This window comes from Panthera pardus, unplaced genomic scaffold (assembly GCF_024362965.1).
Source record: "Panthera pardus isolate Hobbes unplaced genomic scaffold, ASM2436296v1 HiC_scaffold_24, whole genome shotgun sequence".
Taxonomy (NCBI): Eukaryota; Metazoa; Chordata; class Mammalia; order Carnivora; family Felidae; genus Panthera; species Panthera pardus.
Genome location: NW_026526810.1, coordinates 116,855,678 through 116,873,674, shown reverse-complemented (window position 1 = coordinate 116,873,674; position 17,997 = coordinate 116,855,678). Strand labels below are relative to the sequence as shown.

The following is a 17,997-nucleotide window of genomic DNA, read 5'->3' as shown; positions in this document are numbered from 1 at the left end:
GAAAATCCATTCCAGAAGAATAGTACCTGGTTAGTGAGGGTCTTGAGAGGAGAAAACAACAGCCTGGAGTAGGAAGGTTAGAAGGGCCCACCCAACTGTCATCCTGAGATTTTTCTTCACCCTCTTCTTGTGCTGATGCCCAAGTTTCTCAGAACACATGCATCCTCTGTTTGTCTCAGTTCTTTCTTTTGTGGTTAGCACATCAAAGAAAGAAAAGGGAGGTAACTGCTTTCATTCTTTGTACTTCAGAAAATAGATTTCTTCTATTCGCCCTTGAAGAGACTTTGGCTAGCTATAAAATTCTGGGTTGAAAATGACTTTCCTTCTGAAGTCATTGTAGTATTCTCTTCCAAAATCTAAATTGCTGTTGAAAAACATTGTCTTTTTCTTTTGACCCCACTCCTCAGAAGCGATCTTCTCCACCATCACTACCACCCAACCCCCAGCCCTGGGACCTTTTAGGATCTCTTGTTTAACCCCAGTGAGTTTTGTGATGATTTGCCTTACTTTATTTGCCTTTCTAGCTATTTGATGGGTGGGCCCTTTTAATCTGGACACTCATGTTCAGTTCTCTCAGATTGATAGAAGAAAGGAAAGATTCCATCAGGAAAATCTTTAGGAAATAAACAAACTGTTAGGTTATTTGATTCAGTTGAGCACTTAGAAGAAAAACTACTGAAAGACATATGGCAGATCTCATTGAGCAATTAGAAATAATTAATGATAGTCTCAGAGAAAGAGCAAATAAAAAAATAAATAAATAAAAACATAGGTCAAATAATAACTCCAGGGGGAAAAAATGGGCAAGAAAAGAAACATTGTCATAGTATACTTATTAGGTTTGTGTGAGCCATGTTTACGTAGTCATGATATTATAAATACTACTGACACAACTAGAAGTTCAAATGTAACTATATAAGGAGGATGGGGTGAAGGGAAGTGGATGGGTGTGAATAAGTCTAAAAATGATAAATCAGAAAATAGCAATATAAGCTGCTTTTTCTTACAAAAATTGAAGTAAATACAGAAAATAAAGCTAAAAGAGTTGATTGTGGTTGACTCTGGGGTGCAGGATTGTGGGACTGGGAGGGAGGAGGTAAGAGGCTGCTGTCTTCCTGTGTGGCCCTTTGGTGCTGTTTGATAGGTGTATGTACACTTTGGCTAAAAAGGCATCTTGTAAAAATAAAATGCTACTGAGAACACCCCAGCTTTTATGTCTGACTAGCAAGTATTCGATTTTCTTGTTAACTTCTAAATGGAACATGAAAGCTGGGGGTTGGAGTTTAGAGCAGTTTAGACCTGTATAGAGATGTAAGGAGTAAATAACTGTAGGTGCTGAGGCAGACATGAGTTTATGAGCCCACAGAACAGGCTCCTTCTTACTCAAGTTGGGATTTGTACTGGATGAGGCCCTTTTGTCTATGCCGTAGATGCTAAGGCATTCGTTCTGCTGACTTAGGTGCCCTGTCAAACTGTGACCAAACTAAAGCATAGAATCACTGACCATGGAAAAAACAAAGGAAATGGGAAAATACTGCATAATTTGTGGTCTCTGAAACGATCCAGCATTAATGAAAGTTTGTTTTAAGTAGTAATTTATGTCAGCTTTGTGTAGTTCAGGTCAATTCAAGAAAAGGTAGATTCCTTCTGCCAGTAAGAAGGGAAGAAATGTATAAATTGTAAGTTTATATTACCATTGGAAATAGGAACACAGAAATCCATTATTTAGAGCCATGATTACTACCAAATTTATCCTGGCTGGCTACAAGTGATGGCCGTGGTTCAGGACACTCTTTTAGAAGGCTTGGATTCCATTACCTTCAGCCTCTAGGACAGTGGGGGCTTAGAAAGAGAGACTTAATAATGCCAGCTTTTGAAACTGTCATTTTTACTTTTTATAAGTAGTGACTGACCACTAGTCTCCATGTATAGCTCCTTTTAGGCTAAAGGAACACAGCTCTCAAGACAGGGCCCTTACTCTTGGGGCCAGGACTAGACTGGATTTGAGGGAGGACTATAGTAATCTGATGATTTCTCGAAATCTCGAGTCCTTTGGGATTAAAATGCCTAATGTGTGTGGAGTTGGTACTAAATTTTAAAAATAAATGCAGATTTCAAATTTTCTGGAATTCTAAAACTGTTATAAATAATGTTTATTAAAATAAAACAAACCCCAAAGAAAGGACTATGATTTTTCATGGGGGAGGGGGGGAATGTTACAGGATTTTGTTGTGAATCTTACATATTAATTTAACTTGATATTCTTAAAAAAGCAAATCAATGAAAGTTGCTAAAAGGAACTATCTCTCGCTTTCTTACTTCAGTTTACATTGCTATGAAAAGAAAAGTTATTATTCTCAGTTTGCGTTTTGAGATGCCTTTAGTGGGAGTTTAAGTCCCTCCAATGAAAAACAATTTATCTACAGCAAGAAAAGCACACTCTTTTCACTTCTGTGTTGTACTTCAAGATCCACTGGCTGTGAACTGCCTCGTATGTAATCTGTCCTCAGCCTTGCAGAATAAAATACCAAAGATCTGTGGTATTAACAATGTGGGGTTACTGGGTGCCTGGGTGGCTCAGTCTGTTAAGCTACCGACTTTAGCTCGGGTTGATCTCACAGTTTGTGAGATGGAGTCCCACATCACGTCGAGCTCTGTGCTGAGAGTGTGGAGCCTGCCTGGCATTCTCCCTCTCCCACTCTTTCTACCCCTCCCCTGCTTGAATGCTCTCTCTCTCTCAAAATAAACAAGTAAACATTTTTTTTAAATGTGGGGGTACTGATAAAGGTAAAAAAAAAGTTTCTTGTCCATTAAAAGATTTATTTCATGGAAGCACAAGTTTTTTGTCTCTCCATTTTATAGGTTCATTTTATGTGATGGTGATTTTTGTATGTGAGACAATCTTTTCACTAACTAGTCAGGTGTCAGATATTTTTAAATAACTGAGTTCTGATTATAATGATGTACAGGGTACTCTGTAGATGCTGTCTAGAAAGCAGCCAGAAAATTGCCAGTTGACTGTCTCTTAAAGATCCCATAAGTATATTCACTTCTTCAAACAATATTTACTAAGAGGTTATGTAAGAGGCTCTCTGTTTGGCTTGGGGGGTATACAGTAGTGAACAAGACAGAAATGGTCACCTCTCTCATAGAAGAAACAGTGGTGGCAAGTAAACAATTTAAAATGGTGATTGGTGCTGTGAAGGTAAAATGAGAGGAAAGCGCCTGGAAAACAGGACTGCTTTAGATCAGTGATTAGGAGAGTCCTTTCCGAGGAGGTTACAGCTGAGCTGGAGCCTGAGTGGCAAGAACCAGCTGAGCTGAAATTGGGTGGGAAGAGTTTTCCTGAGAGAGGGAGCAATAAATATGAAGGCCACAGAGAAGAAAAGGGGTATGGTCTTCTAGAGAGTTGGAGCATTGAGTGAGGGGGTCTGGGGGAGAGAGAAAGGAAAGGTAAAGTTCCACGGGAGCCTTTTTGCCACAGTCCCATGTTTGGATTTCATTCTCAGTTTCCTGGGAGGCTGTTGGAGGATGGAGGTGATGGGTTATGTGGGAGAGTGACATAATCTGATTGACCTTTTGGAAAGATAATTCTGGTTGTGGTGGTGTGGGGAAGGGGATACAGTGAAAATGGGAAGAGAGAAAATGGTGGCTTGGGCTGAGGCGATAGTAATGGAGATGTGGTGTGAAGCCTGAGAACTAGGGTGAATTTGGGAGGGAGAATCTTCAGTATTTACTCTTAAGTTGGATGGGGAGAGCAGACAGGACAAAGGAAGGAGGGAACTAAGGTTTGAGAAACCAGGGTTGGAGGGGAGGAGTATATCAGTTCCTAAGAAGGAGAAAAGAAGGAATGGGCAGGTATCAGAGATTGGAAATCAGGCAGGCAGATTTCCCTTACGTAGTTAGACATGCCTATCTGGAGCTCAGAAGGGAGGTAAGTAGGTAGTAGGAAAACAGTATACCTAGATTCCAGATCTAGTCTCAGTTTGTGTAACAAAGAAGATTCTGTAAAAAGAAGGCCCTGAACATTTCTCCCTCCAAAATTCCGTGTGTGCTTTGTATTGTTATATATTGACCAAACATACATCTTCCACTCTCAGATACTCTTCAGATCCCTCCCAAATTAAATCATATGAATAAATGTTTTCCAAAATACAGTGAACTTATTACGTTTATTCCTACACTGAAGGTCTGTTAGTCCTTGTAAAGTTTACAAAAAACTAGATCAGATACAATGATTACTTACAATTTTGTCAGCCCAAGGATTTTATTCATTTAGTTTATTTTTGTCTTTTCTCTTGCCTTTCCAGCATTTACCAAAAGAACAGTTACTCCAGATTCACCTTCAATCAAGGAAGATGCCAGCAGTTTACCAATGGATGGGACAAGTCCACAGTCTAAAAAGGAGGAATATGAAAGCAAAAAAAGCAAAATGTAATTCGTTGCTCTACATGAGTGTTTCACAAATAATAGCATATCTGTCCTTGTTGCAGTCTGGCCTGGATTATCAAGCAGACGTATCTACAGCTTCTGCTCTTTAGCATTGCCAAACACTGACTAAAATAACACCATACTTGGTCTTTGGAAATTGTAGAAGTTAAACTAATCCAAGTAATATCAGCTCATGAATGGCATACAACTAACTTATTGGCAACTTATACCAGCCGAGAAACAGATATTTTTCACTTTGCATTTTCCTTTTTCAGGCATGGTCAGCCAGTTTTTGAACCAAAATTTGGATATATAATTGGGATGTTTTAATAATTACTGGCCAAACAGGAGGGAAATGAGTTCCCCTCGAGGCAGAAGTTGTCAGCACTTTCGACTCAGGGAGTGTTTATATACAATCGATTTTTAAAAATGCTTGCTCCCTAATAAATTATCATGTGTTATAACATGTCATGGAGATATGCATATATAATACCAGACGGTCTGCTTTATAAACGCTCAGGATTGTTACATTCATCATCCCAGCAGTCTGTTAGTACATGCAGTATCTTAAAATTTTATTCCCAATCATCCATTTTTAATAGCAATAAAGAATTTACAAGTGATACCTGAATTGTAGAACACTGTAAAGAATTCATAGCACAACTTATTTATTTATCTTTTTGTGGCCAAATGTCTCACTGCAATCACTTTGTCATATTCTGGACCATCATTGGCTTTACTCTCACCAGACTCAAAGTTCCCAGAGTCCTGTGTCATGAGATTTACTCCGCAAGAGTTCTCTCATGATTCGGTACTATCTACTTCAGCATCTCAGCCTTCTTTGACATCAAAGTGTTTTTAAGAACTTACGCTCTTTACATGCTAATCTACCAGTGGAGAAAGATTTCTAATGATGCTAATGAAAGGTAAAACATCCAGGAGCTAAATCCCACTGGGTCATGATGGAAAATTCTTCATAGGGACAAGGGCAATAAAGCAATGCCTTCGTAATTACATTTGTGCTCTTTAAAGTGTACTTGCTTATTCTCATATTTGTGAAGATGCTTCTATTTCCACCACCATGTCTTACTAACTTACTATATTTGAATGTCCAGAGCAAATGACACTCTTTGTTTATGAACTTGATTGGAAAGACTACTACAGAGAACAGAGATCTTTGTCTCAAAAGATTACATAATACAATCTCCATAAGCTCTGAGAGTACAACCATGAGTTTTACCATTTATTCATGACAAAAATCTTTTATTGAGTTCCTACTATGGGGCAGTCATTGCGCTAAGAGGGAAAAAAGAGACATAAACAGCTATGCATGACCCAAAGTTTATTTGGCATTAGGAATTGCATGAAAAAGGAGTGATGTGTTCAGGCTAGCTTGAGAAATTCTGCATTAGACAACATTAAACAGGTTTGGTTTTGTTTTGTCTAACCTCAGGACTTCAAGCCGTTAATGTGCTAATGAGCACTGTGGGGTTTAGTGGGAGTAGCCCTTTTTGAAGGAGCAGCTCACAATCCTGGTGTTTCTCAGAACCTATATTACACTATAGTAATACTGGGGGTATTGAGAAATTATGTCAATATTTTCATTGATGTGTTGACCAATACTATAATATTTTATCTCCTTGGATCTAAGTGACTAACTGGGAAGAAAATAAGGAACAATATTAACACATTTTATTTAAATCCTATGGATAAAAGTGAGTTAAATAGCTTTTCCCTTAATGTGTTAGTAGGAATGCCATGCACTCCATTCTTTTTTAGTAGGAATTGATTTAAACCACTCTTAGTACCTCTGTGGCCATTAAAAAAATTACACCAGGCCAGTTAGACCTGAAAGTTGAAGGTAACACAGGTTATTTACCTGGAAAATCCTTGAAAACATATTAGCTGATGATTTTATAACAGAATGGAGAGGGACCTTATGAAAGACCTTTTTTAATCTGAAAAAAATAAAGCCATTATATCATATTATTGAAGGCCTTGTGCTACTGTTGGATGAATGAAGGTGTCTGACTTTAAATATGGAACACACAAGAACTTCAAAGGCAAAGTCAACTTTTTGTGAGCAAAAATTTTGTCAAAATTCCTTGGCCCTCTGTTTATATGGAATTGAATCCAAGGACCTGTCTTCTCAGAGGATTTTTTCCTATCTCTTGCAGTCAGTCACTGTAAGCTCAAGTTGGAAATCAAAAGGAATGCTAAGGAAACACTAATAGCTTGATTTGTACATTTCAAAGCCAGCAACTGTTTTTCCTTCACTCACCCCTTTGGCAGAATAACCTGTGATATCAGCCCCATTTGAGTTGTGGTTGGTCAGCCATATTGCTTATAGTACTGGGACATTGGAAGGGATCAACCTTATTCTTGCAGTGAGCCTGGTCCAAGACTTAATTTGAAGATTGACCTTTTTGGTTTAATAATTTTGATTCTTCTGGCCATCTTTCTCCCTAAACACACTAAACTTCCATTGAAGTTACTGAAGGCCACAGAAGGGAGAAACACAGCTGGGAGAAATCTGGCTGGATGTTTTTCCCATTGGCTAAGGTTATTATTATTTCCTTGACTAGTGTCTGATTTAAAGGTTGGAAACTGGTTGGTTACATAACATCTTATGCATCCAGTTTCCCAGAATCACCGGCTTTTCTTCTTATTGTTACAGTTTACATATCTTTACTAATAAAAGATATAAATTCTATAACTTAACAAAAAAGTACACATAAGGCATTTGAATTTAAAGGTTACATAGATTAGAAGTGCCTACCTACTTAGCTAAGAAAACAAGCCTATTTTTTTTTTTTTTCATTTTCATCTTTTCAGCTATGGTTTTTGAGGCTCTGGTCAGTGGTATATGTAAGGTGTATTTACACTCATAGTAATTGTTACATTTTCTTTAATGTGTATTAAAATAGCAAATATTGTTTTAAATGGAGCCAAATTCTTACACATAATTAGATGGGTATATTTACTTAGCCAGACCCTTTTTAGGAAAGGGTTAGGAATCTCAAATTGTTTTACTCAGGTTTTGTACTATAAACCCAAATATACATCATTTAATAGCCAAGAATAGGAATGATCATTGAGTAAATTATTCCTTTTCCAAGATTCTTACACCCCCTCCTGAAACAAACTATCCCGGTATTTCCTCTTAATTTATTTTTTTTTAAAAAGAAAGAAATTTGTGATGTTCATGGCCTTCAAATGAGGAAGCTGTCCTCACGAAGGCATCTGGTTTTCTTGGATCAAAACTACCATGAACCTTAAGCTGGAAAGAAAATTTGGGAAAGTTTGTATATAAAGGCATTTCATGCACCAAAGTATGATATAAAAATAGTTACATCTTTCAACTTTTAAGTTCTCAAATGTTTAGCAATAAAAACATCAGCTTATCCCTATTTGAGGAAAGAAATTTAAACCATGAAAGATTCCATTTAGTTTCATTTCCGTACAAAACACGACACATCTAATTTAAGGCTAGGAGAAATGCTTACATCTAGAAACAGAACTTTTAGATTCCAAGCCCCCAAACAAATTTCAGAGAAGTCTCCCTTGCTTTTGATTAGTAACAAAGTAAACCAATTTTTTCTGCTCTGGTGAAACCAAACCAACCTTCCAGTTCTAACCTCATCTGCCCCCAGTTTAGCTTCTCCTGCTTTATCCACACCTATGGCCCACATCCTACCTAAATCCAAACCCAACTCAGGTCATTCCTCGTGTTCCACCAGGTCAGCCTCAACTGTTGATCTTTGAAGTCTAATTACTACAACCTACTACAACGGGCAGACTGTCAGGGGTTTGGAGCACCTGCATGTCTTCCAGGGCCACCAACTGCAAAAGGATTTAAATGGCAAGTGGCTGACTACTCAGAGTTGAAAGCCTAGGAAAACTTCTGTGGCTGGGTATCTTCTGTAACACAGCTTGACTCTGACATGGTACAAAGCCATGTGACAATTGTGGATGAGAACTTGTTGCCTTGTTCTCTGCAGGAGGATACTGGATTTCTGAACATAACAGCATGTTAGTTGCCTTTCAGGAGGATAGTCAAAACAATATGTAGTCTGATGACCTCCACCTGTCAAAATGTAGAGTCTTATGCCATTGAGCATATAGATGAGAACATGAAAAGAATTCTATACTAAAATAAGAGCCATACATTAATCACCTGCAATTCTAATGATAACTTGCTATGTTTTAAGGCATTGAAGTCACTCAATTGCCATTCCAGAATGAATGCTCTTCCTCAAACTGGCAGATGCTGGACGTTCATGCCCAGACTATCTTCTGTCATCTTTCCATAGATCCCCATGATTTGACAACCTCATTTTTCATTCTTTAGTAAAGCATTTTGACTGGCATTATTTAAATTTTAAAAAGTTAACAATTTATCCTTAAATATTGGAGCTTTGTGTCAGCAGTATAAAAGATCAGAATACTGGTTTGAAGCAATATTTTTTGAAACAAAATTAGTGGATATTAAACTACCAACAGTTCAGATGTAATAATTTAAAAGTAAGAAAATATCTTATTCTGAGGGAAAGGAGGATAATATTATATGCTCATTAGTCACTAATTGACAGTGATTTAATATTTTCTTAAAATGGTTTTTTTTTGTTGTTTTTTTTTTTTGTTTTTTGGGTTTTTTTTTTGTTTTAATTAACAAGTCCTGGGGCATCTGGGTGGCTCAGTCAGTTAAGTATCTGACCGTTGATCTCAGCTCAGGTCTTGATCTCAGGGTGGTGAGTTCAAGTCCCATGCTGGGCTTTGTGCTGGGTGTGAAGCCTACTTAAAAAAAAAGAAAAAGGACAAGTCTAAATTTTATAGTATCAGGTTTTCCATCAAATTACAGTTTCCTTTTGTTTGTTTTTATTTTCTTACAAATTTTCCATTTTAGAGTCAGTTGTATTTTTTAATCATTTGAAGCCACCAAGAGCTCAAATGGCTTTTAAAACACTTGGCCAACAAGATGAAAATCTTTACTTTGAGACAGTGCATCTCCCTTTGTTCTTGAAATACTCTATTTCAATTGGAAATATTTCCTCCAATTGTCTGTCTGGCTGTCTGGCTGTCTGTCTCTCTCTCTCTCTCTCTCTCTCTCTCTCTCTCTCTCTCTCTCTGATTTCTTTCTCTGGAATCCATAGTCATTTCCTCAAGAATCTTTGAAAGCACCTTTATGTCCTTTACTTGGGCCAGCCTGTGGACTGGAGTAATGCTGGTCCTGTGCCTGCATTTCAAGACATCAGAATAATGGCAACCATAAAGAGTTAGTGAGATTAGTAATTAACTGATCATTTTTTTCCTAATGAAGTAGGGTGGTCTGTTAACCAGGGGTAAAAATGCTTCTTTTGGTAAAACAAGATGGTTCCTCTTCATCCTTTTGTGATTGTGCACAGCTTTTTTTCAGAGCAGTATTTATATGTACTTCATATATCAGAAGAACCTATTTATGTCACCTAATTTTTACCTGAAAGCCGAAAGAGCAATTCCCAAAATGTGTCACATTGCACATAGAATTTAAAATCTAAGTTTCTAATATATCCCCTTTATAAGGGTTTGGTGTTTTGTTTTGTTTTGGTTTTTTTGGTTTTTGGTTGTGTTTTTTTTTTTTTTTTTTTTTTTTGCCAGCACTTGAAGCCAGCTATTATCAGATCATACTGCATAACTCGTATTCAGTGTTATCCCTAGGGTAGTGGTAATGCTAGTTTAGATTTTGTTTGTCCATTATTGCTGAGCACTTAGCTGGATAAGGGAATGAAGGATGGCAGGAGTTCTGTAAAATGATATGAACACAGAGGAAGCTGGGTTGCCTTCAACAACACACATTTTAAACTGTTTACTTGAGAGAAAGAACTGCGGTAGCACTGCATCCTTTATCTGATGCAGGGTCCTGGAAAGCGGCGTTGTGCAAAGTGGAGAAGTGCTGTGAACTTGTGCCCTATTAAGTCCCCTTTCTGAGGCACGTTGCACTAATCTTTAATGTTCTTTGTGGACTGCTTTCTGGCAGTTTGGATCTGGATGGAAAGTGTCCTCCTTTCAGATATTTTTCAGTCAGAGTGCCCTGTGCTTGTCTGTCATTTGGGATTTTCATTTTATTTATGCTGTCGTTAAGCCCACCGTGAGTGAAGATACAGGCTTGATTTATGGCTTAGCATTCTGAAAACTTCCCATCATACTGAACCTCAGCTGTCAGTTACCAGAAATCAGGCAGCCATGGCAGTAAAGCCATCTAATATGGTGGCTTTGGGGAGGTTGGGCAGTTTAAAAGATGTTTGGAGAGACCTAGTGAGTTTGGCTTTTTTTTTTCTTCTGAGCAGAATAAAATAGATGCATCAGTTCTAACGAGGCACTTCCTGCCCAGAGTCACTGGCAGAGCAGTCTCCTCCCAACAGCTGCAAGCTTGAGAGACCTCATGCTGCTGGCCAAGGTTCATTCTGTGCTTTGACTAAGACCACAGCCAATAAAGCCAATGTGTACCGTGGAAAGACTTTCCCATTTTTTCCATTGGAGAAGGCTTTTGTGGGGTTAGTTTGACTGTTGCAAATTAACAGTGGTGGTCATTGCTCATTTTTTTAATTTTAACTGCATGTAAACCTACTGATTAGATTCCATTGAGAACAAATCATAGTTTTCTGTAAGATACGTACCCTTTTGTCCAGTATTCCTTCAACCCCTGGTTCTCAAAATGTGGTTCTCAAGCCAGCAGTGGCAACAGCACCTGAGAGCTGGTTAACTACAAATTCTCAGGTCGGGAATAGGTGTATTCCTCTCACTGGTTTCAAGAGTAGAACTAGTATTAGATTATGAAAAGGGTGTGAACTTCTTTAGGGCTGAGTTCTGATCCTCCCATCCTCCCATCCTCCCTCCCTTTCTTTCCATCCTCCCAGGTTACTTGGAAGCAACTGGATTTGGGACATTGGTTCTATGTTACCATTTCACATGCAGTTTTGTTTTGTCTATACCAGCATCTCACAGCCATCCACACTGTGTTTCAGAGTAACATTTCCAGACTCTGACATTGTCATCTTTAAAAAGATTTTGGTGTAATGACCACTGCTAAGTCTCATCCATCTTTGCCTCACTGTCTACGACTGAGATGTGGGATTTAATGTATCATTCCATCTCTCAGTCCTTGGAAGACTAACAATGGCCATATGTAATTTGTCTTGGCCTTTTATCTTACATGTTGTACCTCTCCCCCTATTATATATGACTGATAATTTGAAATATTTGTTTGAAATTGAGTTGCTTCCCCTTCTCATTTGCTTAGGAATGGACTAAATTGAAATCTACACAGAATTCTCCCAATTGTAAAGTATGTTAACTAAATCTTCTCAAGAACTCAATTTCTGAGCAATTGATTTAAATATTACAGTATGTCTTACATTAAGGAAAGTTTTTCTGAAAGAGTGATTATTTATTGAGCAACTACAGTGGATAGGCCCCATATCAGAGTCTTTGCAAAGCCCCCACTCCAGCTAATTGCAGCAACTGAAATGTACAATTCTTACAATAAATAGCAATATCAAGTAAATTAAGCAAACAGCATAACCCTTTAAACTGTGTTTAAAATATCAATTAGGGGCACTTGGGTGGCTCAGTCAGTTGAGTGTCCAGCTCTTGATTTCTGCTCAGGTCATGATCTCACAGTCATGGGATCAAGCCCCATGTCAGGCTCTACTCTGGGAGTGGATACTGCTTGAGATTCTCTCTCTCCTCCCTCTGCCCCTCCCCTGCTTGTGCACATACACTCTTTCTTTTTAAAAAACAATGAAAATGATAATAAAATATCTTCAATTCTTTTATGGTTTAGACTTTTTACCAACTAATCATATAGATAATTAAAAAAAAAGAAGCTTACATAAATATACAAATGCAGTTTATTATACCTTTTGTGATCTGTTTAGAAAAACTTTCCACTGTTGAACAGGGACTGTGCCTACAACATATTTAACATTCATAAGTTACTCTGCATTGGTGGCCTTCCACCCAAGAAATTATTTCCATCAATTCAAATGTGTATCTATTTTTTTAAATTCATTCATGCAATGTGAACCTATTATATCTTGTTTCATTGGTCAGAAAAGTCTTCTGTATGTATTGCCAATCTTAACCTTGTAATTTTTAAGAATTTAAATATAATTCCTTTATTTGGTTCACTGATAAATTTGATTAGCTGGGTGTATATGTTTAAATATACAAATATTTCATAATTCCTAGTTACCAATTATAATAGTTACATAATACACCATTTGAAATTGATACAACTAAACTTACATACTCATCCAGACTTGCATATGCTAAACTTTCATTTCCCATCAACATTTTGCTATTTGTTTCCCTTCTCAGAAAAGGGAATGAAATTGAACTTTTTTAAGAAAGCAGGTGAAAAATTGTATGTATTTAGATCACATTGAATAATATAGGAAGACAGCCAAGACCCTTACATTATCCTTGATCTCTTTTGAGTGTAAACACTAAAGGTGAAGTATCAGTTTGGACACAGCCATACACCATCAAAATGATCCTTGTTTTCATATTTTGCTTTTGGGCAACGTTTACTTTCCACAAACAAGGATCTTGTGAATATGTGAAAATTTACCATTTGTTGGGCACTACATAAAGCTTAGATTCAAATTCTCAGAACCGTTACCGAAGATGGGCTGAGCTTCTCATAGACAGATCTCATGTGAGAACAATCCAGTTCTGGAGCCACTGAGATCCAGATGTCCAACTGAACAGCTGCCATCCTCTGTCTGCAGTAACCTTGGGATCACTGACCATGTGTTATGCATTTCTTATCCTGACGCCCGTGATTGAGGTCAGATGTTCTCTACCCTTAATTTTACCCTTTGGGACTCTATATTTCTCAGTGAGATGTACAGTCACAGACACTGGTACCACAGAGCAACTAGAGAAAAACTTTCCCATGCAGTGTTCATATAAGTAGATGTTCTGGCTAAATTTCCATTACCTTTAAATATTTAGTGTCTATTTCTCTTCTCAGAGAGTGATTACAAGTGAACTGGAAACAACATAGGCATATAAAGGAGAGTAACTTAATTATCTTCCAGGGTCTGTAACCCCAGAGTTATATGTTGAGAGCGTGGATGTGAAAGGAATCTTGTTTGGTCCTTCTACATGTGCAATCAACACATTTGAAACTTACCAGCTTTCCTAATGTGGTAACTGAAGCTTATCAGAGTAGCAACTACATGAGTGAAATCTATGCTTATTTTGATACCGATCTCAACACAACTTTATACAAATGTTTGATCGATTTTACAAAAGCAACATTGTCTTTTACCAAACAGAGTAATTACTTACCTTTTGCTGGTAGCATCATGACAGCTAATTCCCACATTACCCCTAACTTGGGTGAAGAGCCATTAGGTAATGTTTGGAATCCAGGTAGGATCTGGGAAGGTCAGACCAAAGTAAGTTATCACCACTTTAGTATTTGCAGTGCATTTTTCAAATTACCAGCCAAAGGTCTAATATCCAAAACAATGTGTGTAATTTGGAACCAAGATTCAGTTTTTAATTGTTATTTTGATAACATCATAGATTGAACATCTCCCCAATTCTTTAAATCAGTGTGAATCCAGAATCAATATCTTTGAAAGGTATATAAAAATTTGTCATATCAACCATTGGTACCTAGAAAGCATGTTTATTTGAGGTAGTATGTATAGATGCTATCAAAATAATTATATTTCTAAATGTAAGATGCTTCACTAGAGAAGAAGGCACTGTGTTTTACCTAGCAAGGGAGCTGACATATTGTGTTTAAAATGCATTCAGTAACTTGACTAACCACCCCACACTCTCAATCATTTTTCTCTGCAATAAGCAAAGGTGTTTATTAACATCTTGATAGCCAAATTTGCAATGTCTTTCAGCACTTAACAGACCATTTCCCTGATTGTATTCATGAAAATTCAATCACAGTGTTATTCTTGGAATTTCTGCCTAAGGGTTTAAACAATGCCTCAGTACTTTGAATGGCAAGGATATCACACTGATCAGATAACATCCCTATGTCACCAATATTAGTGACTAATTTCCTACACATGAAATGTGCTGATTTTCCCATACCGGATATCAGTAAAATATCTGTGTTATCATGGCATACACCATCTCCCTTGTGTTTGTGTAAGTGTGCTTTGAGGCCTGAGTATGTGTTGGCCATCATATTTGTGGATTTTTATAGAGATTCCTGTCATCACCACGTGTTTCACCAGGACTTTTCCACCAGATGGTTTATATGGAACAAAATCCCTGAGATTGCAATGTTGGTCCCTTAAATCCCAAATTGATTTTGCAACGTAGTATTTTATTAACATCAATTGCTCCATCATTGTTGACTTCAATATTATCTTCCGGAAGCTGTGCTTCACCCGCTATACGTTAGAGCAAGTAAATTTTTGCTGGGCCTTCTAGGCCTTACAATATCCAGCCAACTTGTGGCTTCTTGTGGTTTTGTTGCCTATTCGGTCCCAAAAGCATTCCTTTATTTCTGGACATTTGGCTTGAGAAATTTGCTTAGTTCGTATGCCAATTTCTTGTCAGTTGGCAATTTGCTGACTTGGGCTAAGTATCTGCTATAAAATCACTTAGAATTGTGTACTTCCATCCTTCTTTGTCTTTACTTTTAGTACTTCCCTCCTTTGCACACTGCCATTGCCATCCTTGCTCCCAAAATGATGTTTGGCACATTTGGAAGTTTAGGTAGAAAAGTTTGCGATTCCCCAGGTCTGGTATCTTCGGCTGTTTTGTGATGTTTGTAATAACGCAATGTTTCTGAGGCAGCGGGTAATGTGCTTTTCACATTATAACTGTCTTCTATAACTCACATTAACAAGACTTCCCAGGGTCCATGATATGGCTTTGTCCTATGCTATAGCTAGATGGTCCAGTTTTTTTTTTTAGTATAGGTCCATCATGCTGCCTCACACTTGGCAGTCTGATAATAGAGAGTGTTATTAACGATGAACTTCTGGTGTTCACTGTGAAAGAAGCTGTAAGCCTTTGGACTTCGCATTACTGATGATACAACTAAGAAAGTGCATACCGGGGCACCTGGGTGGCTCAGTCGGTTAAGCATCCGACTTCGGCTCAGGTCATGATCTCAAGGTTTGTAAGTTTGAGCCCCGAGTCGGGCTCTGTGCTGACAGCTCGGAGCCTGGAGTCTGCTTTGGATTCTGTGTCTCCCTCTCTCTCTGCCCCTCCCCTGCTCATGCTCTGTCTCTCTCTGTCAAAAAATAAATAAATGGTAAAAAAAAAAAAAGATGAAAAAAAAAGTGCATACCATGCTTTTCGTGGTTGGAAACAACACAAACATTGGAATAGTCAAGATCCATCTCCTACCTCAATTGGTCATCAGTAGTAGCTGACATAACATCAGTGACTGTTGTCATAAAGTCATATTATATACTGAGCGTATGAAGAGGCACCACTAATCCATGACTATCAAGAACTCAGTGCTGTAATTAGTACCACAAAATATGTAAGGAAAGAAGGATTCCTGCTATTATTGTTATTTGATACTCTTAAGTATTTGGTGAAGGAATGCAATCTAACAACAACAAAAAGTTTAAAGGTCCCTTTAATTCCTCTCTGCATGAAGAAAAACAACACTTTCTCTTTAAAAGTCTGTTTTCCCACCCAGACAATATTTAAATTTTGTTCTCATTTTGACAGCATACAACAATACCAGAATTTGGGTTGTTTTAAAAATAGAAGTTCCTAGAGATAAACTCTGTTTTCCACTAGAGAATATTATTATTTATTGTATCTTCCCAAAGAATTTTAAGAATCACTTTAATATTCTTTTTAGGTTCAGATGCTAAAGTAGGAATTGGAATATTTAAAATGAACTAGAATTCACATGCATCTAAATGGATGGATTTAAAACTGTGGTGTCCCAGTTGGCTATTCTTCATGCTGTAGGGGAGAAATGTGGGGTCCACAGGAATCCCAGCTGCTTATGCTGCTAATTGCCTGTGAGACACTGAGCCTGTCACTCCACCTGAAGTATCTTAGCTGTTAACCAAGGAAGTTGAACCAAATGGTCTTCTAAGTGGCTTTCCATCTCTGCTAATGCTTGAGTCTACTACTGACATGTACAATGGCCTTCTTCACAGGATTAAAAATGGACAGTTGAGGGGCACCTGGGTGACTCAGTTAAGTGTCCGACTCTTGATGTCCACTCAGGTCATGATTTCGTGGATTATGAGTTTGAGCCCCACATCAGGCTCTGTGCTGATGGTGTGGAGCCTCTTTGGGATTTTCTCTCTCCCTCTCTCTCTTTCCCTTCCCTGCTTGTGCACCCTCTCTCAAAAAATTTATAAACTTTAAAAAGTGGACAGTATGTAGTCTGAATATCTACCTCAAAGCTGATTCTAAAACATATCAAACCATACTGGAATTATAAACCTGTTTTGTCAATGATTTATTCAATAAATAAAATCACTTTCCTTGCATATCCCATCTTTTTCTTTTCCTCATGTTATTATTTTTATTTTTTGCTTAAAAGTGGTGTAGGATTAGAATCCTACCTTTACCACCAACTTACTAGCTGTGTGATTTGGGTAATTAGCATTTCTGAGCTCATTTATCTCATCTGCACAATAGAACTTACTGTATTTAATTTAAAAGAGCTGTAAAGAGACTTATAAGTAATGGCACATGAAAAATGCCAAGCTCAGAACATGGCACATAGTGGTTCTCCATAAATGTTTCTTATTTACTATCTAGGTCTGAGCCATGTCATCCATACAAGTCTACACTGAACCTGAGACTCTTGTCTCCATTTATTAACAGCAATGTATCACCCAAAATATAGAACAATCAATGATAAAGCTAATTACATTCTAGATAATATGCTTACTCTGTTAGATGGTATTAATTCACCAAATATTAACTGAGTGCTGATTTCATTTATATATAAATCTATATTATAAGTTTATAAATGTATATTTACATATATTATGTATTTATTATATATATATATTATATACACACATACATACACACAGTAGGTCCTTGAACAACACAGCTTTGAACACAGATCTACTTACACTTGGATTTTTAAAATAAATACAGTACAGTACTATAAATGTATTTTCTCTTATGATTTCCTTAATAACATTTTCTTCTCTCTAGCTTACCTTATTCTAAGAATACAGTATGTGAATCATATAACATACAATATATGTATTAATTGACTGCTCATGTTATCAGGTTACAGCCAATAGTAGGCTATTAGTAAAGTTCTAGGGAAGTCAATAGTTACATGCAGATTTTTGACTGAGTGAGAGGTCAGGGTTCCTAACCCCCATGTTGTTCAAAGGTCAACTCTATATACAGACACACACACACACACACACACACACACACACTAGATTTCTACAGACATGTCTTCAAATTTTCATGTGTGTCTGAGAAAGAGATTTAGATACTTTAAAAAAAAATCTTTAATGTTTATTCTGAGAGAGAGAGAGAGAGAGAGAGAGAGCGAGCATGGGCAGGGGAGGGGCAGAAAGAGAGGGAGAG

The 17,997-nt window shown here is 37.4% G+C and overlaps 1 protein-coding gene and 1 long non-coding RNA gene across 9 annotated transcripts in view; one reads left to right on the top strand and one right to left on the bottom strand.

The window, feature by feature from the left end:
- CEP128 (centrosomal protein 128) overlaps nucleotides 1-5,447 on the top strand; it is a 383,316-nt gene extending 377,869 nt beyond the window's left edge. For 6 of the 7 annotated variants that reach the window (XM_053889680.1, XM_053889682.1, XM_053889681.1 and 3 more), the window contains one exon: nucleotides 4,311-5,447. In XM_053889680.1, coding sequence (XP_053745655.1) covers nucleotides 4,311-4,438 — 128 coding nt within the window. In that variant the 3' untranslated portion in view covers nucleotides 4,439-5,447. The remainder of the gene's footprint in view (nucleotides 1-4,310) is intronic. The other variant, XR_008417279.1, reaches the window with a different exon arrangement.
- LOC109274401 (uncharacterized) overlaps nucleotides 4,239-17,997 on the bottom strand; it is a 32,869-nt gene continuing 19,110 nt past the window's right edge. Inside the window, exons 3-5 of one of the 2 annotated variants that reach the window (XR_008417281.1) lie at nucleotides 13,768-13,858; nucleotides 6,311-6,389; nucleotides 4,239-4,397 (exon numbers count right to left, since the gene is read on the bottom strand). This is a non-coding gene — a long non-coding RNA (uncharacterized LOC109274401). The remainder of the gene's footprint in view (nucleotides 4,398-6,310; nucleotides 6,390-13,767; nucleotides 13,859-17,997) is intronic. The other variant, XR_008417282.1, reaches the window with a different exon arrangement.